General features: G+C 42.3%; 1 protein-coding gene across 6 annotated transcripts in view; it reads left to right on the top strand.

Annotated features, from left to right (window-relative positions):
• Nucleotides 1-26,782, top strand: part of LOC109905278 (teneurin-3) — a 180,767-nt gene that overhangs the window by 129,219 nt on the left and 24,766 nt on the right. For 3 of the 6 annotated variants that reach the window (XM_031790225.1, XM_031790227.1, XM_031790230.1), the window contains 13 exons: nt 3,843-3,944; nt 4,240-4,434; nt 6,047-6,247; nt 11,910-12,095; nt 14,919-14,939; nt 15,319-15,342; nt 16,169-16,315; nt 16,521-16,740; nt 18,756-18,875; nt 20,216-20,477; nt 20,823-21,090; nt 21,654-21,797; nt 26,280-26,529. In XM_031790225.1, coding sequence (XP_031646085.1) covers nt 3,843-3,944; nt 4,240-4,434; nt 6,047-6,247; nt 11,910-12,095; nt 14,919-14,939; nt 15,319-15,342; nt 16,169-16,315; nt 16,521-16,740; nt 18,756-18,875; nt 20,216-20,477; nt 20,823-21,090; nt 21,654-21,797; nt 26,280-26,529 — 2,140 coding nt within the window. The remainder of the gene's footprint in view (nt 1-3,842; nt 3,945-4,239; nt 4,435-6,046; nt 6,248-11,909; nt 12,096-14,918; nt 14,940-15,318; nt 15,343-16,168; nt 16,316-16,520; nt 16,741-18,755; nt 18,876-20,215; nt 20,478-20,822; nt 21,091-21,653; nt 21,798-26,279; nt 26,530-26,782) is intronic. The other 3 variants (XM_020502560.2, XM_031790229.1, XM_031790226.1) reach the window with 2 other exon arrangements.

Consider the following 26,782-nt stretch of genomic DNA (forward strand, 5'->3'; position numbering starts at 1 on the left):
CTCGACATTAAATGAATTCACCAATCAGTGCAGTCAAGCTGTTTGCTATGGAGCGGGCAAGCTATAATTCTTTAACTACATGCATTGGACTGACAAGTGTAGGGTTCGAGATGTGACACATTTTGCAGGTGGGGAGAGAGCAAGAGAAGGTGGTGGAGGAGGCTTGGCTTGAAACGCTGGGCATCTTGTTATGACAAGCATTATTTGACCAGGGATGTTCTCTTGATAAGTGAGGGAATTGAACCCCTTTCCTGTCCTCTTAAACATTGAAAATATACAGAGTACTTTTGGGTGTCAGGGAAAATGTATGGCGTAAAAAGTACATCATTTTCTTTAGAAATGTAGTGAAGTAAAAGTAGTCCAAAATATAAATAGTAAAGTACAGATACCTAAAAAAAAAAAAAACTCAAGTAGTACTTTTAAAGTATTTTGACTTAAGTTCTATACACCACTGGTAATTATATCCATTTTATCACACTTGATACTCCTAATTGGATTTAATTGTGATCGGAAACACGGAAGTACGCCTTAAGTGCCATTTAAAGCCTATAACTGGAGTGCACATCACTGCGCTATTACTCAGATCTCATCTCAGAGCGCATCGTTATATTCCTTCACTCATTCACACACATTGTTCAAAGGTAAACGACCCCGACAGATGAAAATGCACACGAGGGCTATTTACTTATCAATGAAATAGGCTGATAAAAAACGTAATGCGTGGCTGGTTACTACTGCCGCCATGTTAGGCCAATTCGCTTGCCCCAAATATTGTTTCACTTTCGAGAGAAGCACAACTTTTTTCTCTCCCGACACTTATCCTGCAACATTTGTGTAATTCAAATAAGCTATCTACATTTGTAATTTTATTTTCGAATGATCTGTCGCTCGGGTAAACATGCCTGGGAGAGAAGAAATAATGGCAAGAAGCATGAGCTTAGATCACAAGACGTCGTCAACAATTAAATCATCTCAGAGACTTGTGCCCTGAGATGAATCTATTCTCTAATAAAAAAATATCTCCCTAATTTCTGAGTCACTCTTGTAACATCAGTAGGCTACAGTAGCCTATCATTCGGCGGGGCAGGTAGCCTACACACACTGGAAAAGATGTTCAGCTGGCATGCAGAAACTGGAATATGTTTCTAAATGACAGAGGGCTTTGCATAGGCTCTTTGTTAAATTTTTTGTGGGACTGATAAAAAATATCTGGAAAATAACGTTATTAAAGTAAAATACGTTATTAACCGGTTCCCATGCTTTTAAAATAGCGGTTATGTTCCGGAACTGTATAGATCATGTTCGTTCCCGGTCCTGATTCCTGTTCTGAAATTGTTTTTTAACGTCATTCTTTTCCGTTTTTCGGTTCTGTTCCCTGAAACCAGTTCCAACCCCTGGTTGAAACTGACATCCTGGTAGTGAACATCCAATACAAGTCTTCAAAAGCAATACAAACTAAACGTTTGTGTTACGATGGCAATCTAAACGAGCCCCCAGCCTAGAGGGAGATCCCTTTACGAGTGCTGGTCTTTTGAACGAATACAAGAGGTTCCCGTGGATATGTCCAATTAACTCAGAGGATTTACTTGTAAACAGTTCAGAGATTCCGCTGCTGTTGTGGGCATGATCAGTCATTCAAGTAAGATTTTACCAAAGGAGAAAGAAAATGTGTCAAGGAATAAAGAAATCCACTGTGCGATTTAAAATGTTCGAGATGGTTTGGGACCGAGATGGGCAACATGGCATGGGAGTAGTCAGGCTACAGCAAACGGGATATGGAAGCTTAAACCTTCATAGGACATGGGAGGATTTCGGGAATGGCATATCATGCTTGCAGATCAGAAATACACATACAGTTGAAGTCAGAGGTTTACATACACTTAGGTTGGAGTCATTAAAACTTGTTTTTCAAGCACTCCACAAATGTCTTGTTGAGGAACTATAGTATTGGGAAGTCGGATAGAACATCTACTTTGTGCATGACACAAGTAATTTTTACAACAATTGTTTACAGATAGGTTATTTCACTTATACAGTTGAAGTCGGAAGTTTACATACACCTTAGCCAAGTTAATTTAAACTCCGTTTTTCACAATTCCTGACATTTAATCCTTGTGAAAATTCCCTTTCTTAGGTCAGTTAGGATCCCCACTTTATTTTTAAGAATTTGAAATGTCAGAATAATAGTAGAGAGAATTACTTATTTCAGATTTTATGTCTTTTGTCACATTCCCAGTGGGCCAGAAGTTTACATACACTCAATTAGTATTTGGTAGTATTGCCTTTAAATTGTTTAACTTGGGTCAAACGTTTCAGGTAGCCTTCCACAAGCTTCCCACAATAAGTTGGGTGAATTTTGGCCCATTCCTCCTGACAGAGCTGGTGTAACTGAGTCAGGTTTGTAGGCCTCCTTGTTCACACATGCTTTTTCAGTTCTGCCCACACATTTTCAATAGGATTGAGGTCAGGGCTTTGTGATGGCCACTCCAATACCTTGACTTTGTTGTCCTTAAGCCATTTTGTCACAACTTTGGAAGTTTGCTTGTGGTCATTGTCCATTTGCGACCAAGCTTTAACTTGACTGATGTCTTGAGATGTTGCTTCAATATATCCACATCATTTTCCCTACTCACGATGCCATCTATTTTGTGAAGTGCACCAATCCTGCAGCAAAGCACCCCCACAACATGATTCTGCCACCCCCGTGCTTCACGGTTGGGATGGTGTTCTTCGGCTTGCAAGTCTCCCCCTTTTTTCTCCAAACATACTGATGGTCATTATGGCCAAACAGTCCTATGTTTGTTTCATCAGACCAGAGGACATTTCTCCAAAAAGTATGATATTTTTCCCCATGTGCAGTTGCTAACCGTAGTCTGGCTTTTATATGGCGGTTTTGAAGCAGTGGCTTCTTCCTTGCTGAGCTGCCTTTTGGGTTATGTCGATATAGGCCTCGTTTTTACTGTGGATATACATACTTTTGTGCCTGTTTCCTCCAGCATCTTCACAAGGTCCTTTGCTGTTGTTCTGGGATTGATGTGCACTTTTCGCACCAAAGTGTATGTTCACCTCTGGGAGACAGAACGCGTCTCCATCCTGAGCGGTACGACTTGAGCTTGGTCCCATGGTGTTTATAGTTGCGTACTATTGTTTGTACAGATGAACGTGGTACCTTCAGGCATTTGGAAATTGCTCCCAAGGATGAACCAGACTTGTGGAGGTCTACAAAAAAAAATTCTGAAGTGTTGCCTGATTTATTTGGATTTTCCCATGATGTCAAGCAAGAGGCACTGAGTTTGAAGGTAGGCCTTGAAATACATCCACAGGTACACCTCCAATTGACTCAAATTATGTCAATTAGCCTATCAGAAGCTTCTAAAGCCATGTCTGTAAACAATTTTGGGAAAAATGACCAAAACTATAGTTTGTTAACAAGAAATTTGTGGAGTGGTTGAGGAATGAGTTTTAATGACTCCAACCTAAGTATATGTCAACTGTACCTAGCTACATATACTGTACATCAACGGAGGCTGCTGATAATGGCTGAAATGGAGTAGAATGGCTGGAATGGAGTGAATCAAACATTCTGGCCATTATTATGAGCCGTCCTCTCCTCAGCAACCTCCACTGCCGTACATGTATAACATTGACTGGAATTGTGGTATACAGTAGCTGTATAAGATGGCGTAGTATGTGACAACATAGTAGTGATAGGAAATCCAATCCAAGAATCCATTGTGTACATATTGGATGATGTAATAAAAATGTGGCGGCTACATATTAGAGGTATGATTTCTCAGTAATGGCTGGTGTAATTCTAGAAAAAAAAATGTCTGTCCCAACAGAGTCAGTTATGGAGTGCTCACACAACTGTTATGGAAACGGTGAATGTGTGTCGGGCTCATGTCACTGTTTCCCAAGGTTCAGTGGACCATACTGCTCAAGAGGTATATATGTTCTCTTGTCACATTCCTAATCCATGTTATGATATCACAATCAATAAATGGCCATGATTCAAAGGACAAATATGGGCTATAATGTCAGAATTGATTACCATGTGCATGTGATATTTGTTCTTAATGTAGGGTTAGGTTTAGGCTAAAGGTCAGGGTTAGGGCTAATGTTTCAGATAAAATCTTTGGAGAGAAAGTGTTGTACTCATGGCCATTGTAGCGTGGCTAATATACTTTACAAGAAATTGTCATATATACTTTTTAATAACCTTGTTACTTTCCACCACAGCTGCCTGTCCCATCCTATGCAGTGGCAACGGCCAGTACACAAGGGGGCGCTGTCAATGCTACAGTGGATGGAAGGGCACAGAGTGTGATGTGCCTGCTACTCAGTGCGTGGACCCCCAATGTGGCGGTCATGGGATCTGCGTGACGGGTAACTGTGTGTGCAATGCCGGCTACAAGGGAAGCAACTGTCACCAAGGTACACCACAAGGATATGTAGTGTCGCCGTTTGATTTCCCAGCGACATTGACAGCTGAAACAATTGCTCTTTTCAACTTCACCAAGCAGATAATTCATTGTGTTCCCCATTGATACTTTGCATGCATTAGCTCCCTCTAACCATTTAGGTACAACAGCTATGGATTGGAATTGATTCTGAATTGTCCATCCAATGTGATTGGTTCAGTGCACTCCAGTACACAAAACGTGTGAGAGTCCATTTCTCGTTTTTATCGCAAGTACCTCTTGCTTTTTCCTCCATCTTTTCTCCGCCTGTTCAATTAGTTTTAACTTCATTGATCCATAATCAGACATAGAGGCAATTAACTTGTCAGATTTACAGCTCAGTGACCCGACGTGTAAGATGTTATTTAGTCGCGGGAGTAATTACATCTTTTTTTGCGCACATTGTGAAGTGAATTTCGAGAGAAAGGAGACAAGTGCTATTGTGGAACTAACTATCTTGCCTTATTTGATAAGCACCAAATTATTCTCAATGAGTCGCTGAGATCAATATAGACTACATGACCAAAAGTATGTGGACACCTGCTAGAAAATATCATTCCAAAATCATGGGCATTAATATGGAGTTGGTCCCCCCTTTGCTGCTATAACCGCCTCCATTCTTCTGGGAAGGCTTTCCACTAGATGTTGGAACATTGCTGCGAGGACTTGATTACATTCAGCCACGAGCATTAGTGAGGACGGGCATTGATGTTGGGCGATTAGGCCTGGCTCGCAGTCGGCGTTCCAATTCAAAGGTGTCCGATGAGGTCGAGGTGCAGGCCAGTAAAGTTCTTCCAAACCGATCTCGACAAACATTTCTGTATGAACCTTGCTTTGTACATGGGGGGCATTGTCATGCTGAAACAGGAACTTCCCCAAACTGTTGCCACAAAGTTGGAAGCACAGAATCGTCTAGAATGTCATTGTATGCTGTAGCATTAAGATTTCCCTTCACTGGAACTCAGGGTCCTAGCCTGAACCATGAACAACAGCTCCAGACCATTATTGCTCCACCACCAAACTGTTGGCACTATGCATTGGGTGAGAAAGCGTTCTCCTGGCATCCATCAAACCCAGATTAGTCCGTCGGAATGCCAGATGGTGAAGAGGGATTCATCACTCCAGACAATGCGTTTCCACTGCTCCAGAGTGCAATGGCAGCGAGCTTTACACCACTCCAGCCGACGCTTGGCATTGCGCATGGTGATCTTATGCTTGTGTGTGACTGCTAAGCCATGGAAACCCATTTCATGAAGCTCCCGACTAATAGTTATTGTGCTGATGTAGCTTCCAGAGGCAGTTTGGATCTCTGTAGTGAGTGTTGCAACCAAGGACTAGTGGTTAGACCGTTGGGCCAGTAACTGAAAGGTTGCTGGATCGAATCCCAGAACTGACAAGGTAGAAAACTTTGTTCTTCCCATGAACAAGGCATTTAACCCACTGTTCCCCAGTAGGCTGTCATTTTAAATAAGAATTTGTTCTTAACTGACTTGTCTAGTTAAAAAAATGTAAATAAAAAAATCATCCCATACACAGTACTGGATCCATCTCCTTTCCTTTCCCCTGTTTTCCCCGTGTTTCCCTAGTGGACTGTCTGGACCCGACCTGCTCGGGCCACGGAGCCTGCCACCACGGTGAATGCCACTGTAACCCGGGCTGGGGCGGAATGGACTGTGCGATCCTGAGAAGCACGTGTCCTGAACAGTGCTCCAGCCACGGAACTTTCCACACCGAGACGGGAACCTGCATCTGTGAGGCTAACTGGACAGGCTCCGACTGCTCTTTAGGTCAGACAACTCTCTTACTCTTCATTAGGTTTAGCTGTCTGGCTTTGTGTTTTGTATGTGTGATGTAGAGGAGGCTCCTCCATTGAGGAAAAGGATGATGGTCCTCATTAATATGAGGAACATTTAAACAATTTATTTGTAGGTACTTTTCCAGTTTGAGGGCTGTGCTTTGGTTTTATTAATCGGTTCCTTTGCTTAAAGGACCAGGTGATTCATGTTCAATGTCTTTCTCTAGAATGGGGTCATTTAGTTCAGTTTAATTCACAGTGCAGAATTAGTCCCTGCATCTGCGGTCCACAGTTGGCGACCCTAATTGAGTACCATCAAATTCGAACCTATTGGGTTTTTAACAATCCAGGTAAGAGGTAAGATTAATTAAGCAACACATTAACTTGATTGTGCGATTGAAATCCAAAGGGTTTTTGCATAAGAGGGTTTACTGTAAGTCTGAAATGATGGATGAGCCGAGAACCTGGACTGCTGGGAGGAAATAGGAAAGGGTGTTTAGAAAAACTGGAAGTTTTGTCTCAATTTATTCACTTTCAGACAACATTCAAAGTAAAGCCATTTGTTATACTGTAAAAAAGCTATAGAATATATCAGGACACAGAGTCCCTCTTTCACAATGTGAAACATCCATTGCTGGTCAATGTAAAAATATATATATACATTTGAAGGGAGCAATTTTAGTCCAAACTCTTATTTGCCCACTTGGGTAGTAATCGATGTTTCTCTCTTAATTATCTCAGCAGTTCGACTCCAATTAAATGAACTTTAATTAACAAGTGGTGTGGCATAGATTGCCCACCGACTCCGACATCACGCCAGAGACAGGGGCGTGCTAAAAGCAGATAAACACATTTGTGCTAATGAAAAATAGATTATATGGATTCTTTTTTCTGGGGGGGGGGGGCTTTGTAATCGAATGCTCCCCCTCCAGAGGCATGGTTAATATTCTGAAGTGTCGTCTAAGCATTAATTAGAGACCCACCAAGGTCTCTCAATCGAAGAAAACTCCAATCAGAGGGAGATTAAACTAATATCTTTTAAAAAGTGCAAATGAGAGTGGGAGAGATGGTTTTTCTTGTAAGCGAACAACAGTAAAACATTTAAATGTTGTACAGTGCCTTCCGACACAAAATATTTTTATGTCCATTTATAAAACATTTATGTAACATAAAAAAACTAATAGCGGTGAGTCTCTTTGGGTAAGTCTCTAAGAACTTTGCACACCTGGATTGTGCAATATTTGCCCATTATTTATTTTTTAATTCTTCAAGCTCTGTCAAGTTGCTGATCATTGCTAGAAAGCCATTTTCAAGTCTTGCCATAGTTTCAAGTTGATTTAAGTAAAAACTTTAACTAGACCACTCAGGAACATTCAATGTCATCTTGGTAAGCTATTTTATATCCAGAAAGCAAGAGCAAGGTGCTTCTTTACTTGAATATACAGTGGGGCAAAAAAGTATTTAGACAGCCACCAATTGTGCAACTTCTCCCACTTAAAAAAGATGAGAGGCCTGTAATTTTCATCATAGGTACACTTCAACTATGACAGACAAAATGAGAAAATAAATCCAGAAAATCACATTGTAGGATTTTTTATGAATTTATTTGCAAATTATGGTGGAAAATAAGTATTTGGTCACCTATAAACAAGCAAGATTTCTGAATCTCACAGACCTGTAACTTCTTGTTTAAGTGGCTCCGCTGTCCTCCACTCGTTACCTGTATTAATGGCACCTGTTTAAACTTGTTATCAGTATAAAAGACACCTGTCCACAACCTCAAACAGTCACACTCCAAACTCCACTATGGCCAAGACCAAAGAGCTGTCAAAGGACACCAGAAACAAAATTGTAGACCTGCACCAGGCTGGGAAGACTGAATCTGCAATAGGTAAGCAGCTTGGTTTGAAGAAATCAACTGTGAGAGCAATTATTAGGAAATGGAAGACATAGAAGACCACTGATAATCTCCCTCGACCTGGGGCTCCACGCAAGATCTCACCCCGTGGGGTCAAAATGATCACAAGAACGGTGAGCAAAAATCCCAGAACCACACAGGGGGACCTAGTGAATGACCTGCAGAGAGCTGGGACCAAAGTAACAAAGCCTACCATCAGTAACACACTACGCCGCCAGGGACTCAAATCCTGCAGTGCCAAACGTGTCCGTCTGAAGTTTGCTAGAGAGCATTTGGATGATCCAGAAGAAGATTGTGAGAATGTCATATGGTCAGATGAAACAAAAATATAACTTTTTGGTAAAAACTCAACTCGTCGTGTTTGGAGGACAAAGAATTCTGAGTTGCATCCAAAAAACACCATACCTACTGTGAAGCATGGGGGTGGAAACATCATGCTTTGGGGCTGTTTTTCTGCAAAGGGACCAGGACGACTGATCCGTGTAAAGGAAAGAATGAATTGGGCCATGTATCGTGAGATTTTGAGTGAAAACCTCCTTTCATCAGCAAGGGCATTGAAGATGAAACGTGGCTGGGTCTTTACGCATGACAATGATCCCAAACACACCGTCCGGGCAATGAAGGAGTGGCTTCGTAAGAAGCATTTCAAGGTCCTGGAGTGGCCTAGCCAGTCTCCAGATCTCAACCCCATAGAAAATCTGGAGGGAGTTGAAAGTCCGTGTTGCACAGCAACAGCCCCAAAACATCACTGCTCTATAGGAGATCTGCGTGGAGGAATGGGCCAAAATACCAGCAACAGTGTGTGAAAACCTTGTGAAGACTTACAGAAAACGTTTGACACCAACAAAGGGTATATAACAAAGTATTGAGATAAACTTTTGTTATTGACCAAATACTTATTTTCCACCATAATTTGCAAATAAATTCATTAAAAATCCTACAATGTGATTTTCTGGATTTTATTTCCTCATTTTGTCTGTCATAGTTGAAGTGTACCTATCATGAAAATTACAGGCCTCTCTCATCTTTTTAAGTGGGAGAACTTGCACAATTGGTGGCTGACTAAATACTTTTTTGCCCTACTGTATATTTGGCCATGTCTTTTAGGTTATTGTCCTGCTGAAAGGTGAATTTGTTTCCCAGTGTCTGTTGGAAAGAAAACTGATCCAGGTTTTCCTATAGGATTTTGCCAGTGCTTGGGTGTACTCCGTTTCTTTTTATCCTAAAAAAAATCTCCCTAGTCCTTGCCGATGACAAGCAATCCCATAACATAATGCAGCCACCACCATGCTTGAAAATATGAAGAGTGGTACTCAATGATGTGTTGTGTTGGATTTTTCCCAAACATTTCCCCAATTTATTTGCCACATTTTTTGCAGTATTACGTTAATGCCTTGTTGCAAACACGATGCATGTTTTTTAAATATTTTTTTTCTGTAGAGATTGTGGAGTAACTACAATGTTGTTGATCCCATCGCCCAAAAAATGTATATCACAACCATTAAACTCTGTAACTGTTTTATAATCACAATTGGCCTCATGGTCAAATCACTGAACAGTTTCCTTCCTTTCCGGCAACTGGATTAGGAAGGGTGCCTGTTTCTTTGTAGTGACTGGGTGTATTGATACCCCATCCAAAGCTTAATTAATAACTTCACCATCCTCAAAGGCATATTCAGCCCCTGCTTTTGTTTATTTTTACATATCTACCAATAGGTGCCCTTCTTTGCAAGGCATTGAAATACCTCCCTGATCTTTTTGGTTGAATCTGTGCTTGAAATTCACTACGCGATTGAGGAACCTTAAAAGCAATTGTATGTGTGGGGAACAGAGAACGGGTAGTCATTCAAAAATTATGGTAACCTTGTTTAGTCTGCTCTGCCTTGTTAAGCCTTGTTTAGTCTGCTCTGCCAGTTCAATAAATGAAAATGAAGCAACAACAGACAAAACGCATAAATGGAACCACAAAAGGAGGGATTATTCACAATGGGCCCGATTCAGACTGTACATATTTAAATAAAGCAGGGCCTCCCGGGTTGCGCAGTGGTTAAGGGCGCTGTACTACAGCGCTAGCTGTGCCACCAGAGACTTTGGGTTCGCACCCAGGCTCTGTCGCAGCCGGCTGCGACCGGGAGGTCTCTGGGGAGCGACGCACAATTGGCTTAGCGTCTTCCGGGTTAGGGAGGGTTTGGCCGGGAGGGATATCCTTGTCTCATCGCGCACCAGCGACTCCTGTGGCAGGCCGGGCGCAGTGCACGCTAACCAAGGTTGCACGGTGTTTCCTCCGACACATTGGTGTGGCTGGCTCCTGGGTTGGACGCTCGCTGTGTTAAGAAGCAGTGAGGCTTGGTTGGGTTGTGTATCGGAGGACGCATGACTTTCAACCTTCGTCTCTCCCGAGCCCGTACGGGAGTTGCAGCGATGAGACAAGATAGTAACTACTAACAATTGGATACCATGAAATTGGGGAGAAAAAAGGGGAAAATAAAAATAAATAAAAAATAAAGCGATATAAATGCACACATTCACCTCCTTTTCAGCTCAAACTGGTAGATAAAAAAAAAAAACTCTGATATTGTATATTTTTTAGGGGTAGAAAGTATTTATGAATAATAAATAAAAATGTTTGGGAAGCCTTTTATGCAGGAAATAAATTGGTAAATAAAAAATACAGTAGTTTGATTCATCCTGCAAGTTGCCATATTCAATCATTCAATCCATTAAATATTGGAAGTGTATAATTGGGCTTGAATAGTATCTCTATAAATCTACACTAATATTCCTCACTAATCATGGAAGTGTGATGACAATGGTCTAGCCTTGGTGAACTGTGCTCCAGACTCCAGGTTTAAACTGCTACGTATGGTCCGTTCCATAATGATCCCAAATTATTGCACAACTTGTAATACCGTAGCCTAATATGATCCACTATTGCTAGCGATCTTCAGAACAACCACACGAATGTGACAGAGGAAAGAAAGATAAACTAACGATTTAATGGAATGATGCAAAATGTTAGGAAACTTAACACTAAAGTGATGTTATACATGTGTGTGGTTATAACTGACAGTGGCTACCGATAGTGGCTAATGTTTAACACAATAGAAATGGAAAAAAGTACAGTGAAAAGTCTGGGGATATAATTCAAAGATTATAGAAATCATAAATCAACTCGGTAGGTTTAGTGCTATACTGTTACACATTGCTACAGAAGCCTATAGCTTGGGTCTCCAAATTCCATCCCTGCAACTTATAAGGCCGGCGTTTGATGAACTTAACTGTGGAAAAGGTGATATGTTGATATGCTTCAGTTTGCTGCCATATGACTGGTCTATTTACAATCCCCTTATTCAAACAGCTTACTCATTGGCCTAGCTCTTAACAATTTGAAAAAAAAAAAAAAAAAAACGAAAAAAAAAAAACGAAAGTAGATGTTGTTCCTTTTGGAAACGACAGGCTCCTCGGCCTTATTCATCGCGCTTAACTTAATTCTATCTGTAGAATTGATTTGATCTCCACCCCCAAAAGAATAGGAAGGGGAATAGCATGCTATTCTCATTCTTAAGTTTAAAGTCAGAATACGCGTAGAGTGAAAAGAGCATAAAAAAAAGGAATCGCGTTCAATTTACGCGTGCCGAACTCCGGTCGAAAGTACTATAAATTACTGTACATAACTATAGAACCAGTCTGTCCAGTGTATGATGGACGACTCTATTTTTGGTTGCGTGTGTGTCAGAGATGTGCACGGTGGACTGCGGCCCCCACGGAGCATGTGTCAGTGGGACGTGTCACTGTGAGGAAGGATCGGCAGGCTCAGAGTGCGACCAGAGGGACTGTCACCCACGCTGTACAGATCATGGCGTCTGCCGAGAAGGCAAATGTGACTGTCACCAGGGCTGGACAGGGGAGCACTGCACTATTGGTAAGTCGTACTGACATGTAAAGCCATTCATAACTGGTAAATTACCCAATGCAGATTAGCAGTTATCCTCCACCCACACTCAGTAGAGAACCAGTATAAAGAGGCAGTAATGTAACGATTAAATGTCCACTGATGCTCCTGAATATGCCCAAGAGTTTATTCCAATAGTATCTTGAATGCAGTCATCAAAGTTGATGAGCTTGGTGGGAATTTGGCTCCTCTCAGTCCAATTTTGCATTATGTAATAAAGAAGTATAAAGTAAGCATTTTCTAAAGCTATATTTATTGCATAACATACAGGTTTGACTATGTCCTCAAAATATACAGTGCCTTGCGAAAGTATTCACCCTGAACACACCATCCCCACTGTCAAACATGGTGGTGGCAGCATCATGGTTTGGGCCTGATTTTCTTCAGCAGGGACAGGGAATATGGTTCAAATTGATGGGAAGATGGATGGAGCCAAATACAGGACCATTCTGGAAGAAAACCTGATGGAGTCTGCAAAAGACCTGAGACTGGGACGGAGATTTGTCTTCCAACAAGACAATGATCCAAAACATAAAGCAAAATCTACAATGGAATGGTTCAAAAATAAACATATCCAGGTGTTAGAATGGCCAAGTCAAAGTCCAGACCTGAATCCAATCGAGAATCTGTGGAAAGAACTGAAAACTGCTGTTCACAAATGCTCTCCATACAACCTCACTGAGCTCGAGCTGTTTTGCAAGGAGGAATGGGAAAAAATGTCAGTCTCTCGATGTGCAAAACTGATAGAGACATACCCCAAGCGACTTACAGCTGTAATCGCAGCAAAAGGTGGCGCTACAAAGTATTAACTTAAGGGGGCTGAATAATTTTGCACGCCCAATTTTTCAGTTTTTGATTTGTTAAAATATCCAAAAAATGTCGTTCCACTTCATGATTGTGTCCCACTTGTTGTTGATTCTTCACAAAAAAATACAGTTTTATATCTTTATGTTTGAAGCCTGAAATGTGGCAAAAGGTCGCAAAGTTCAAGGGGGCAAAATACTTTCGCAAGGCACTGTATTTACCGCTTGAATAGTATTGTACAGAGATGGGGTCAATTCCTCTGCTGAATTGAGTATGGAATTTCCCAATTGGACTTCAATTCGATTCATGAATTGCCAGGGGACTTAGATGGAACTGACCCTGTCCCTGGTACCGCTAACCCACTTTCCCATTCCATTTCACTCTCACTATCCTTGACACCTGACATCCCCATTATTCTCTTTCCCAATGGCAATGGATTTGGCATGCTCTTCGATCTACATATCGAATCCTACCTCTTATACAGTAAGGGCAGGTATTAAGGGAAATGAGGGCCAGCCAGGACTATGGTCTTATTCAGCTTTGTCTCACTGGAATAGCCCGTCTTCGAGATGACAGCTTCACTGTGCATTAATCGAGATAATGAGCACTGTGAGGTTGCTTCCCCTTGACCTGTGACCTCAACTTCCTGGACACGCTGCTCCTGTCAAAAAGGTGACAGTTAAACTGTTGACGTTGCGCATCATGTACCGTTCCACCCTGTGTCACCCAAACCCACTCGGTAACATCATCCTCTCGTTGAAACAAAGACCCCGCGACTCTTCAAACTCTTGAACCCTAATTACATATGAACAAGACTTTCGTCAGCAGTTATCCCATCCAGAGAATGAAGCTGACTGGCGCTTAGAAACGAGGAGAGAGAGATGAGATTGGGCCGGGGTGATTGGAGGGGTCGCATTCCTGATGTTATTAATCTCTGCCTCCTCAATGAGAACTAAGATCCCATCCCTTTCAACATCTTCCTGTTTAAGACCCCCATCAGGAAACCATTTCCTAGCCGTAGATGCGCCTGGGATGAATAGGCAGACATTCTTGCCGGGAACTAGTAGCTTATTCCTTTTTTCCCCCCAAGGCTTTCTGAATAACTTCTATTCGCACAAAGCACCTTTAATCACATTACATGGCGAGACTCTGACGAAGGGGCTGGAATAGACCGCTTCCCCGGACGAGCTATTGTCAGACACATTGCGATCCTGTTTTTAATCTGGGAGGCTTAGGCACCGCTCTTGCTTTACTTTCCATTCGTTTTTTTCTTCTTCTTTTGATGTTTACTACCAACGTGTTTCTTTTCATTCAAGTGTTCCTGGGAATTCACTGACATGCTTTGTTTGCTCCAATGATGAAGTGGTTGAATTGCTGATATACAGTGGCAGGACAACTGGCAGGACAATAAGGCACATGACAATTGAATGGCCAATATACTGATAGTTGTAATATATAGCTGATGTACCAGTGTGTACTGGGATGACAATAAGCTGAAGTACTTCTGGATGTGTACTTGAAGGACAATAAGCTACACGTCTCTTGAATGGTAAAGGTGTGGTTAGCTGTAGCTGGATAGATTTATGTAACCGAGTGCACAAGTTCACACTATAATGCTATTCGTGTGTTTGTCAGTAAACAGCTGTAGCTATACAGTTATAAACCAGTTTTTTTTTGATGTTCTATGTGAGTGTACTGTATATTTGTTATTTACTTCATGTGCAGGGTTTAATACATGGATGTATGTTGTTATGAATGAAAGCATGCCACTCCTGGGATGGCAATGTAGCTCATCAGGCAAGCCTGAAAGTTTGCCCGACAGCACCTTAACACACATAACTATGAAACATTCATAGTGCAAACTAATTAGTCGTTTCCTTGTCATGCTATCTGTGCATGTTACCTCTGTAATAACACTTCTCTCCAACTCTTTTTACCTTTCTCTGTCTTTCGGTCTGCCCCTCCTCTCCTTTCCTCTTATCCGACAAGCTCTGGATTCAAGAGTATCAGGTAATGTACTTTCCAGTCTTTCTTGCTCCTTTCTGTTTCGTCTCAATACACAACAACAACAACAACAACAACAACAAAAAACGTCAGACTGAAAATGTAAACCAACCCCTGTAAATGGCGTGAGCAGGTAACTTTCTTTCCCTCAACAGTTTCAGAATCGCAATGTGTCAACCATGTTGTTTTGAAGCGTCACAAAGTATTGCATACCATGTTTGTCAAGTGTATCTATTTCTCTGCCACCGGTTCAGCTCTTTTTTTCTCCTTGTGTGCGACACTCAGATAATGTTTGTCAGTCTAGATTTTCCTGAAAGACAGAAGTAAACAAAAACATTTTTTTATTTTTTTTTGCAAATGTTTCCCCTCTCTTCAATGGTAATAGGAGCGGTCAAGATAGGATATAAAGGTAACGGAATGACTACCCCAGAGAGTTGTCACCAACAATCACTCGCCTGCTCTCTGTTTTCTTCCGTACACATGTCTTATGTCCCAGTCTATCACTGTTTGTATTGTGGTCCGGGGTACCTTCATACATGTCTGTCCTAACTAGTCAAACACTCTCGGTCCCCCTTTTCCTGTCTGAATCCTTGTGTGTGTCTGTCAGAAGAAGCACTAAGCGGATGTAGCCAGTCACTTACACTTAAGCTCTTTTCTATCTTCCACCCTGTGGGGGGGGAAAAAGGAAAGCAATATCCTGGTATCAAGTGGAGATGTTGAGACTACGTCAACATCGACCCTCTGCCTTTTGTCTCTACCTCTATCTATCCCGTGTCTTTACCTTGATAGTACCTTCACATGGGTATTGCGCTGGTTTTAGGCCAAGATACATGTGTTGTTGTTGTTTTTTGGTGCTGATACTTCAGATAGGATTAGAGGAACATTGACTAATCAGCGTATAATAAAAAAGCAGAGCAAGTTTATTTGCAGTAGTAACCACTATTATCCAACTGTGTGTTGGCCTCCATGCATTCTTAATATCCAAAATTTGCCAAGACAATTTCCATTTCAAAGGGCCCTGAAATGGTATGCAACCCATGTGAAATTACAGTGTCTTTATACCCCACCACTAAGTGCTGTCAGAAATCTATGTATTGTCTGTCCACTTTGTATTGTCGTTTTCATTTTGTCCCTGTTTTCCTGTCCCTGAATGACCAGGTGTTGTCTTCTCCTTTCAACCTGTCTCCCTCTCGCTGATTGGCTAGCTTGTGTGATTTACATGGTTGTTTTGGCAGATGGGTGCCCTGGGCTGTGCAACAGCAACGGGAGGTGCATTCTGGACCAAGCCGGGTGGCGCTGCATCTGCCAATCAGGATGGAGAGGGCTAGGATGTGATGTTGCCACGGAGACCTTCTGCTCAGATGGAAAGGACAACGAGAGGGGTAAGAACGCCATCCATAATTCTTCACTCTTTGCCAACGATATGACTTTGTGTCCATATAGTGGACTGTTTGAACCAATTAGAGGCACCATTCTGTTTACAAATAGTTTTATTTGTATCAATCTAGTTCCAAGGATTGATATTCTGAAGGAGCACCGAGTTAGGGTATTGTCCCATGTCAACACTGTTGCATCTTTGTTTGACAGATGGACTAGTGGACTGCATGGACCCAGACTGCTGTTCGCAGAGCTCCTGCCAGGGCCAGCCCTACTGCCGCGGATCCCCAGATCCCACAAGCATCGTGAGCCAAGGTCAAGGCTCCTCCTCCACTCAGTCGGCCCCCAGGGGCTTCTACGAGCGCATCAGCTTCCTGGTTGGGCATGGCGGTAGTCACGTGATACCTGGGGACAACCCTTTCAACAGCAGGTGAGCTTCATCAAATCCAACTGTCCTGTGGGGCGTCGAAATGATAGCCAACGTGAGTTGTCAGTACTGTATCGTTGAAATACACTGAGTCGATTGAATCGTTTTGTTCTGGCGTTGCCCCTGTGGGAATAACTGCGGCTTAGCTCTCTTAGGGACCTTGACTTGATGAGTAAGGGGGGGGGATTTTTTTTTATTGAGTTGCAGATTGAGCAACCTGATTTGATGTATCAAACCTTATGTGAAACCTTGTAATGGAAATAACAAAATGTCATAAGACTATCACCAATAAATTAAGCACCGGGGCTCTGATATCTATTTGTGAGCATGTTTCTCAGCAGACAAAAAGATGTTTGCATCGGGAACCTCAATGTACTTTGCCTGTCTGTTCTAAATCATAAGTAGAATTTGTTTTGAGTCTGATGGAGTGGGACATTATTGGCAACTGCATGGTGCTTTGGCAATAATATTCCCTGTAACTCGCAGAATAGTTTGGGAGTAATCCTTATGTAAATAGCATGCTTTACCGCAAATATAGAATGAGGCAATCCCCGAGCCGGGTCCCTGATAATCCGCCTAGTCATTGTGTTCAGCTTACTGTTGATTCCAATTTTTGGCCGATGCATATTAGTTCACTCACTGAAAATGTAACATTTAATGCTCTTGGAAGTTGGTTTCATAGTCGCAGACATTATGGCACTTGTCTTTAAGCACAGACATTCCGCAAAGTTTGTCAAAATTAATTATATTTCTGAAGCAACGAAAAATAAATAGAACTTGATTTGATTTTTTGGGGGGGTCAAAATGAGGTGAATGGGATTCATGGTAAGCACATTAGCAATATCTGAACTTCATTTGACTGTGGCAAATATTTTGTTGGATTATTGTGGATTTTTTACATTTGCCATGTCTTGTTTCAAAGTGAAGATTTCAGCTCTATCCCAACTAAATATGAAACATGAAATGCAACTGAAAAAGTCCATTGAATGTGCCAGAGCATGATGGATACTACCCGTAGCATTGTTTGTTTTGTCTCGGTGTGCTGTATCCAATGTCTAGCAGGGCAAGGGGGGGGAATGTTTTATGAGGTCTTTCCATTCTCACCTAAACCCATGGAAAACAAGAGAGCTAGCCAAGGAAAATAGAACAGTTTTCATTGATTGGATTCCATGCCATTTCTCTTAAAACTTATCCTCTCTCGTATGGCATAAAGACTAATACCTTACATTTGTTGTGTTGAGTCCCACAGCCATATTCGATGTCCCCTTAGAATTCCTCCGCTGGGCTTTATATGATGTCCTGGAGAAAACCACTGTTAGACATTGACAGAGAGGGACTGTGTGAATTACATCACTAAACATTGCTTAGGTGATTTGACTTCATGTTTATTTAGGGGTTAGCTCTTGTAGGGTCAGCCAGCCTGTAGAAGATTAATGACGAGGAGAGAATAGTGGATCTACAGAGCTCTTAAAAGGTTCCTTCTTCCTCTAGACTGCAACATTTCTTTTTTAAATGCTGTTGATGATCCCTACCTCATGTCCGTAATGACCTGAAGATAAAGCCTGCAAACGAGACACGTCACGCCTCGCGGCTCTGCCACCAATGTTGATGAAGAAACATCCCTACATCATCTTGCCACTTTCACACTGTTGCCCAATTTAAACAAATGACCTCACATTTAGGAATGTAAGAATGCACCGCGTGTCCAAGAACGAGCTAAGTGGAAAAATTGATATGCAAATGGTTCCCCCTCAAATTCTTAAACACTTGCACAGGTAAACTCCTAAAAGTAAGAGGCCTTCAATGGCTGCAAAGCCTATTTGGAATGAGTTATGGGTTGTTAAAAGGGGTAAAAAGAGAAGGCTGTTGCCAGGGCAAGCCATTTCATGAATAACAATCGCTGACGTGTGTATTTTTAACCAGACTGCCGGTACACTTGCCGAGGGAGGACAGATGTTAACAGATTCAGCTTGTTTGTTTGTTTACTTAATCCCCTTTGCGTTTGTTCACCGGCACAGCCTGGCGTCAATTATCCGGGGTCAAGTACTGACGGGAGACGGGACGCCCCTCATCGGCGTCAACGTGTCCTTCCGGGACTACCCTGAGTATGGCTACACCGTGACACGCCAGGACGGGATGTAAGAGTGCCACCCATACGAACACACACACATAAACATGCACGCACATGCACACACATACATAGCACACGTAATAAACACGGATTAGAAGACCGCACACAATCTCTGTCCTCAGAACAAGGTTCAGCTAAGGTCTGGCATGCTTAAAGTGTATCCCAGATCCACGGTGTCCAAAGCAATTGAAACAGAGCCATTTAATCAAAACAGCGAAGCATTGTGTCCCACAACAATACCTCATGCAAATATCACCGTGGTTGAGGCCATTTAGAACAAGACTGCTTAAAATGCATTGAATCAGCCAGGGCAGAATCAATCTGCCAGCATTGTAGACTAACACAGGATTAGTGTCTGATCTCCTTGGGCTATTACCATGGAGTTGTGGTTCACTTTCTCACTCTTAAAGAAAACAACGTCATACATACATTTCAGGGAAAACATTCAACTCCACCGGGAAGTTTATCATCATACAATCTGTTGTCTTGTTCAAATTGGCAACAAAATATGTGCATTATGTTTGTCTGGAATAGAAGGCTTAGAATGTTTAGTAATATCTGGGACTGGTGTCGTGACTCTTATGGAGCAGGAACCGCAGAGGTAGGGGATTGGCGATAGCCGCCAAGGATAAGCTGATGTCTCCAGATATACCTCCCTGTAACCCCTCTGACACAGAGCATGATAAATGGCAGGGGGTAATCACACTTGGTTAGCCAGCATATCCGCTCAGGGTTTTAAGAGAGCAGAAACAGCATCAAAGCTTGGCTGTGAGCTCCCCACTGCCCAAAGTGGATGGAGAGAGGGAGAGAAGATGGTGTGTGTGTGGGGGGGGGGGGGGGGGGGGGGGGTGGACTGTGTGTAGTGTCACCATGCCGATGCTTTGCCCCTGGGTGGTGAACCTCGCTGAATATATAGGGCACCACTTCAAAGACTCCCCCTTCATTTCCAAACCAGTAACTCTTCTCAGCGCTCTGCGGTACTAATTAAAACTGGCCCACCAGAGAAGCTAAGCCAAGACTTCTCAACCAAATTCTCACTTTTTAAGTGTCTCAGTGCATCATGGCTGAATAAACCAAAGTAATCAAATAGATTCTGTGAATGATAATAATATGTGAGCTGCAAAGGAATAAGGCAACTGATAAGAACAAGTTCTTTGTTTCTTTGAAAAAATATATCATCTGTTTTGTAGCCTGCCAAAGTTTGTGAATATATATTTGAGTTTTCACTGAATGCATTGTCTTCCTGAGAGCAGCAAATGTTATTTGGCCTTCAAGTAAGTCACACTGGGTAAATATATAAAGCTTCTTTTTTTTATCACTTCTCCACGTTTATGGCGACGTCTCCAGGTTTGACTTGTTGGCCAATGGTGGTGCCTCGCTGACCCTGAGTTTGAAGCGTGATCCTTTTCCCACACTGCACCGCACTGTTTGGTTGCCCTGGAAGGTGTTCCATGTGATGGACACGGTGATGATGAAGAGGGAGAACAACAACATCCCCAGCTGTCACCTCATTGGACTGCTCAGGCCCAGCCCCCTCATCCTGGCCTCCCCCCTGTCCACCTTCTACAGGAGTTCTCCCAAGGACAGCCCCATCATCCCTGAGACCCAGGTGAGATTAGCTCTGGTCTAAAACCTACTGCCAGGTGCCTATTTCCCACAGCATATGACTGTCGCTGCAGTGTGCATTTGGGTGCATTAAATGTTTCCCTGCACTGCAGCCAGGTAAAAAAAAAACACTGCAAAGTCAATTTAACTGCACTGTCAGTCTCCGCAAATGTATTTAATTACATAGGTAATTGTTCGATGATTGCAAGCAAAGGTAACGTTTGCATCACCCTGAGAAAGAGTTTATCACATTAACGGTGTACAATTGCTGCACCACAGACATTTTTAAAGTAACTTTTTTTAACACACTCAACAGTATGTTCGGTATCTTTTCTGCTTCAAATCATAGGTCCTCCATGAGGATGTGGCCATACCCGGAAGTGACCTCAATCTGGTTTACCTGAGCTCCCGCACATCCGGCTACAAGCCCATCCTCAAAGTCCTCATGACCCAAGAACGACTCCCGTTCGGACTAATGAAGGTCCATCTGAAGGTTGCTGTCATGGGCAGATTGTTCCAGAAATCGTTACCTGCCTTTCCAGACCTTTCGTACACATTCGTCTGGGACAAGACAGACGCCTACAACCAGAAGGTCTACGGTTTGTCAGAGGCGATAGGTGAGTTTCCACCGACACTGAAACACAGCTGTCTGAAGATGTTATGTAAACATCATCTGACAGTGTTGTCAGGTCCAGGTGTAGTCTAGGAGGTTACCTTTTGGATGAACTCCTGGTATTGCTTTCCTTTGAACTTCCTGATTGTTTTGTCAGTCAGCATGTTTCGTATGGTTAGCAGACAAAGTCTGCTGACTTTCGTGTGTAATTACTCACCAGTTGAACCACAGGAAGAAAATATATATTTTTAAGGTCATGCTCATTTTGATACATTTTTCCTGACCCAAACCTGAGTTATTCCAGGTTATATGTTAATTTGAAATCCAGATGCACTCTGTTCAGTGAGCTAGCAGTATCTCATTCTTTATATGCTTGCAATGCAGCAGTACCTATTGGGATACTAGTGAACACTCATCTGAGATGATACCTCCTACCTACTGAGAAAATTCTACAATCATGAAGAGATTTTACAAGTTTTCAGGCTTATACGCCACAAGCCTCATTACTTTTAAAGGCTCCTGGTAGATTTACAGACCTAATTTATTAGACACTGTTGTTGTTTCCAGTGTCTGTGGGATATGAGTATGAATCTTGCCTGGATGTGATCCTCTGGGAGAAGAGGACAGCCATTTTACAAGGTTATGAATTGGATGCCTCTAACATGGGGGGATGGATGTTGGACAAGCACCATGTATTGGACATTCAAAATGGTAAGACTTCTTTTTTTTTGTTACATGGATCTGTTATGCCTGTGTGTGTGTGCGGTTCTAGGATAGACGTGTTATGGACAGGTAATCTCTACCCTGAAATGCAGCATTACTTGCTCAGATCAAGATGAAATATGGTTCATCATCTCATTTACAGAGAACAGAGGAGAGTTTTGACGGGTCGATCATTCATATTAATGATGGAATAAATCAGACACAATGCAGAGCTCCCATCCTACTCAGAGATTCCATCCTACTCAGCTATTTATGCAACAAGATGGCCTTTGCTGGCCAAGATGGGATACGTTTCTCATACAATTCTTTACTTTTATTATCCAAACTCCTCTTTTGAATGAGAATACTAGGCCTCTCTCTTTCAGCCCTGGTTTGTGTGACAGTAAACTCTCATCCAGCTCTCGATCTTTGTCACAGTTGTCTCAGGGAATTTGTGTCACCCTTTCATCTATTTGTGTCCCTCAACTTCTGAGGGACAGTCTTTCACTACTGACTCCCTTTCGTTGAGGAGGTTACAGCAATATTTGCACATTGCCTTTTGACACTCGATCGAGCCCATAGTTTGTATATCACTTTCATGGTTCTATTGAAATTGTTGCTATGGCTATAACCAATGTTTACTCATGTTAGTAAAAAGTCTGTTTGATTGTCGCGTGTCATACCCAGTTATGCCATGGACCCATGCTAACCATGTATGCTAACCATGTATGCTAACCATCTCCTCCATATACAAAACTGAGTTTTCTTAGCAGATTATTTGTTACAATATGCTTCAGGAAAATGTTAATTGAACTAGTGTACAGAAGTCAATCTGCATCTTTTGTGTTTACCACACGATGCTATTTCTTCTATGGCTGTTCATTAAACATGGGAAATAGCTGGCGTTTAGCTGAACCAAATCTGTCAAAAGCACCCTAGCACACAAAGTTTTGCAAAGAGCTTTGAAAAAACCCCATTGAGATCTGTTCCAGCCTGACTGCTGCCGGAGCATTGTGTTTTATCCCACCTGTCTCAAGGTAAAGCTAGCTCATCTCAAAGCCTTCACACAGCAGCGCCAGCACACAGTAGGGGGGGATCGCTGTCTCTAGATGTGAAGCTTCGTGATCAACAGATGTGTAGATGCTTGCTTTGCATCTTCGACATATGATATGCTAATACTTTCTTCCATTAGATTGGGCATCAATGTGCATTTGTCTTCGTACAAAATGTGGTGAGATATGTTTATTAGGTATGAGGTTTCAGTAGAATTGTTTTGTAAGATTTGTGTAGTTTGATATTGATACACGAATGACTGAAATGAAAGACACATTCCTACACAGATGGCGTCGTAACTACCAGGACTCTAAAGAGTTTTCACCATTTTCATTATTTTTTATTTATTTCTAAGCCCTTCAAATAGATTCTGAAATGTGCCTAAATCAGAAAAGGTAAAAAAAAATGTTTTATTGAGAATGACAATTTCCTCTTTAACTTCTCCCTGCCTGTCAGCAGGTTAATCAATTTGCCGACAGCAGGGTATCTATCCTCCATTTCACAATCCCATTAGTTTCACCCACAGATAGCATGTGAAGTGTGTGAAATGATTAATGGTTCCTCAGTCAACAGACACTCAGATGGCAGTGGCACAACCCTGTCTTCAAACTTTATCTTTCCCCCTCGTTCGTTCCCCAACACATGCCATGGCAGATGGCCTTACAGGGGAAAGCTTATACCTATTATGTATGCCCTTTACCACATGCTAATATTTGAAGTGCTTGTCGGCCTTGGTTGTTGGCATGACATATTTCGGAGAGTCGTGGGCCACGTGTTAGTTTTATAGTCTGCAGGATGAAGCCCTTAAGAAATTCAGTCCCGAAACATAAATAGCACTTTTTCTTCACAACTAGCTCTGTATTGATTCCCTAATGCTGTACATGTCACCTTCTTTGATAAAACATGCACGTTGTGGTCCACTACAGTCGTATTTCTCTTCTCAGTGACTTTGTCTCCATGTTCCCTAGCCTGAGGAGTCTACTGTGATGTATTTGAGTTTTCCTCTCATCCTCCGGTGAGGAATCTCTCTCTCTCTCTCTCTCTCTCTCTCTCTCTCTCTCTCTCTCTCTCTCTCTCTCTCTCTCTCTCTCTCTCTCTCTCTCTCTCTCTCTCTCTCTCTCTCTCTCTCTCTCTCTCTCTCTCTCTCTCTCTCTCTCTCTCTCTCTCTCTCTCTCTCTCTCTGACTAGATAAGGTCAAAAGCTGTTCTGTCTGTGCTGTAGCTCCCTCCCTGCTGCAAAGTGGCTATATGCCTTCTGTTAAAACAACGCTGTCTAGCCTTATAAACATGTTCAGATGTGCAGTGGCCTTAGCCCTGGTACAGCAACATATTGTAGTTTTGTCAGACAGACTCTGTCAGAGAGAGACTGTCGAGTTGGTTTGAGCGTTAATGTGTGCTGGAAATTGATGTGTGTGTTGAATGCATGACATTAGACTTTCAAATGGCGTATGGAAAGACGTTTCGTTACACAATAAACTGTGATTGAAATGTAAATGTAGGGGACTGGGGGAAGATTGCCAAAATGACCTCATCGATAATGGGATTTCTTTTTAAAGACCTGACCTAACTTTCTAATAAGGTGTAATGCGTTGTGCTCCTTATACTCAACTGTATGTTGGGTATGTAATAACTGTAAATCTATTGTTAATTTGGTTAAATTCAACATTGTGATAGAGTGAAGATAATGTTTGACATCTTGTGCTTGTTATTACAGAATTACTTGGTTATTGCTTTATAATAAGGCCATCAGGGATGCTTGCTGTCGAGTCAGCCCTCGTTCAGCCTCCGATCACTCACATAGCATGTCTCCGTAGCGACCAGACAGATGGATTGAAGTGCAATTAAAGCTCCAAGGTTGTGCGTTTGATGGCGTCATGCACAAGCCGTCCCCTGGACCCATTCATCTTTGTTAGCCGTGCATTTGTAATGCTCTCCGTTAGAATGAGATGGATCGGTGGGATTGTCCTGCCAGCGGTCCCCCAGATTGTCTTCATTCGAGTTCCCCCTTAAATCAATTAATCAATGAAAGGAACTAATCAGAGAGGGACAAATGGTGGCGAGGCGACACTCGATTTCACATACATCGAGATGTGCAGTGACACATGCGGAGGTAATGTCGAGGAAACAGTGGGTGCTACACCAGGCGTTCAGCGCCACCATCAATCCGGTAATGAGGACAGAGGGAGTGTCGCAATTTAAACGTGTTGCCAGGGTGTGAATAATGAAGTGCTCCCAGCATGCAATTCACCCCTTTGATGTTTAAAAATGTTTCATCATTTTAAAGTCTACTCTACCATATCCCCCCCCCCAATCTTTTTTAAAGGAAATAATATTTGCCCCTTGCTCAAATGTTTTAATGTAATGACTCACGGAATTTGGTCACTCCTCAGTTCAATTGATGTTTCGATACTTTTGAAAGGTACTGGGTAACTGACAAAATAATGGAAACACTTGAGTAAATGAGGGATACACCGTATATTGAAAGCAGGTCCTTCCACACAGGTGTGGTTCCTGAGTTAATTGAGCAATTAACATCCCATCATGCCTAGTGTCACGTATTAAAATGCTGAGCACACTATTATATTTGCCATCCTTTTGGTTACCAATGCTATGCCCCCATTGTATGACCATGCCCCCATCCACAGGGCACGAGAGGTTACTGAATTGTTTGATGAGCATGAAAATGATGTAAACCATATGCCATGGCTGTGTCAGTCCCCAGATCCCAACCCAATTGAACACTTATGGGAGATTCTGGAGAGACACCTAAGAGGGTTTTCCACCACAAACAGTAAATGATGGAATTTCTCATGGAAGAATATGAGAGGGATGCAACATCGGAGTTCCAGACACTTGTAGAATCTATTCCAAGATGCATTGATGTGGTTCTGGATCATGATGGCCGAATGCCCTATTAAGACGTTATTTTGGTGTTTTGCCTTTATTTTGTCTGTTACTTGTACGTTGTATGCGAGTTCATGTTTCTTTCCTCACTGTGACTTACTGGGAGAAAATGAAACAGGGTCTTGATGAGATTGAAAGAACATGTTCTGTAAAGAGGTTACAATTAATTGATGAGTTTCAGAATCCCACGAAACAGGTTCCTCACAACAATGTCAATATTCACGAGACACTGAAATACAGTATGAACATAGGTAGGCACTCTGCAATGACTAATGAATGAGGTATAATGTACCAAGGCAATTCAACGGGTTTGTTCACAATTCCTCAGGATTATTCAACCATTTGGTTACCACTATTTATTACTTACCCAGCTATTCAAATCTCAATTTAGAGGTGTTGCCTAGGGAAATGGTTGTTTTGAACAACATTTAACAAATCTTAGAGACAATTTTTGATTTTAGCACAGTTCCAAGTCCTCATTCTCATCAATCATCGATTACATAGAAGCTCCTCTCAAGATCTTCTGTTTTCTCAGGTATCCTCTACAAAGGCAGCGGTGAGAACCAATTCATCTCGCTGCAGCCGCCCGTCATCTCTACAGTGATGGGGAACGGTCGGCGCCGTAGCATCTCGTGCCCCAGCTGCAACGGCCAGGCCCTGGGCAACAAGCTATTGGCGCCCCTGGCTCTGGCGTGGGGCATCGACGGCAGCCTCTACGTGGGCGATTTCAACTACATCCGACGCGTCTACCCATCGGGCAATGTCACCAGCGTCATGGAGCTCAGGTTAGTTCAGGTTCTACATGGAACCGTAATGGTGGTGCATGGTCGTTTGGTTCTGACCTTTTGACCCTCAAATTAAAGTCTGGACCTTTGGTGGGTGTTTAGGACAAAGTGGGTTGCATGGATGTAAAATTCGCCCCTAGCCAAGTACTTAAGAGTTGTAAAGTACTTAAGTAAAATGACTTTAAAGTACTACTTAAGTAGTTTTTGGGGATATCTGTACTGCACTTTAAGAATATATTTTTGACAACTTTTA

The sequence above is a fragment of the Oncorhynchus kisutch genome, linkage group LG15 (assembly GCF_002021735.2).
Source record: "Oncorhynchus kisutch isolate 150728-3 linkage group LG15, Okis_V2, whole genome shotgun sequence".
Taxonomy (NCBI): domain Eukaryota; kingdom Metazoa; phylum Chordata; class Actinopteri; order Salmoniformes; family Salmonidae; genus Oncorhynchus; species Oncorhynchus kisutch.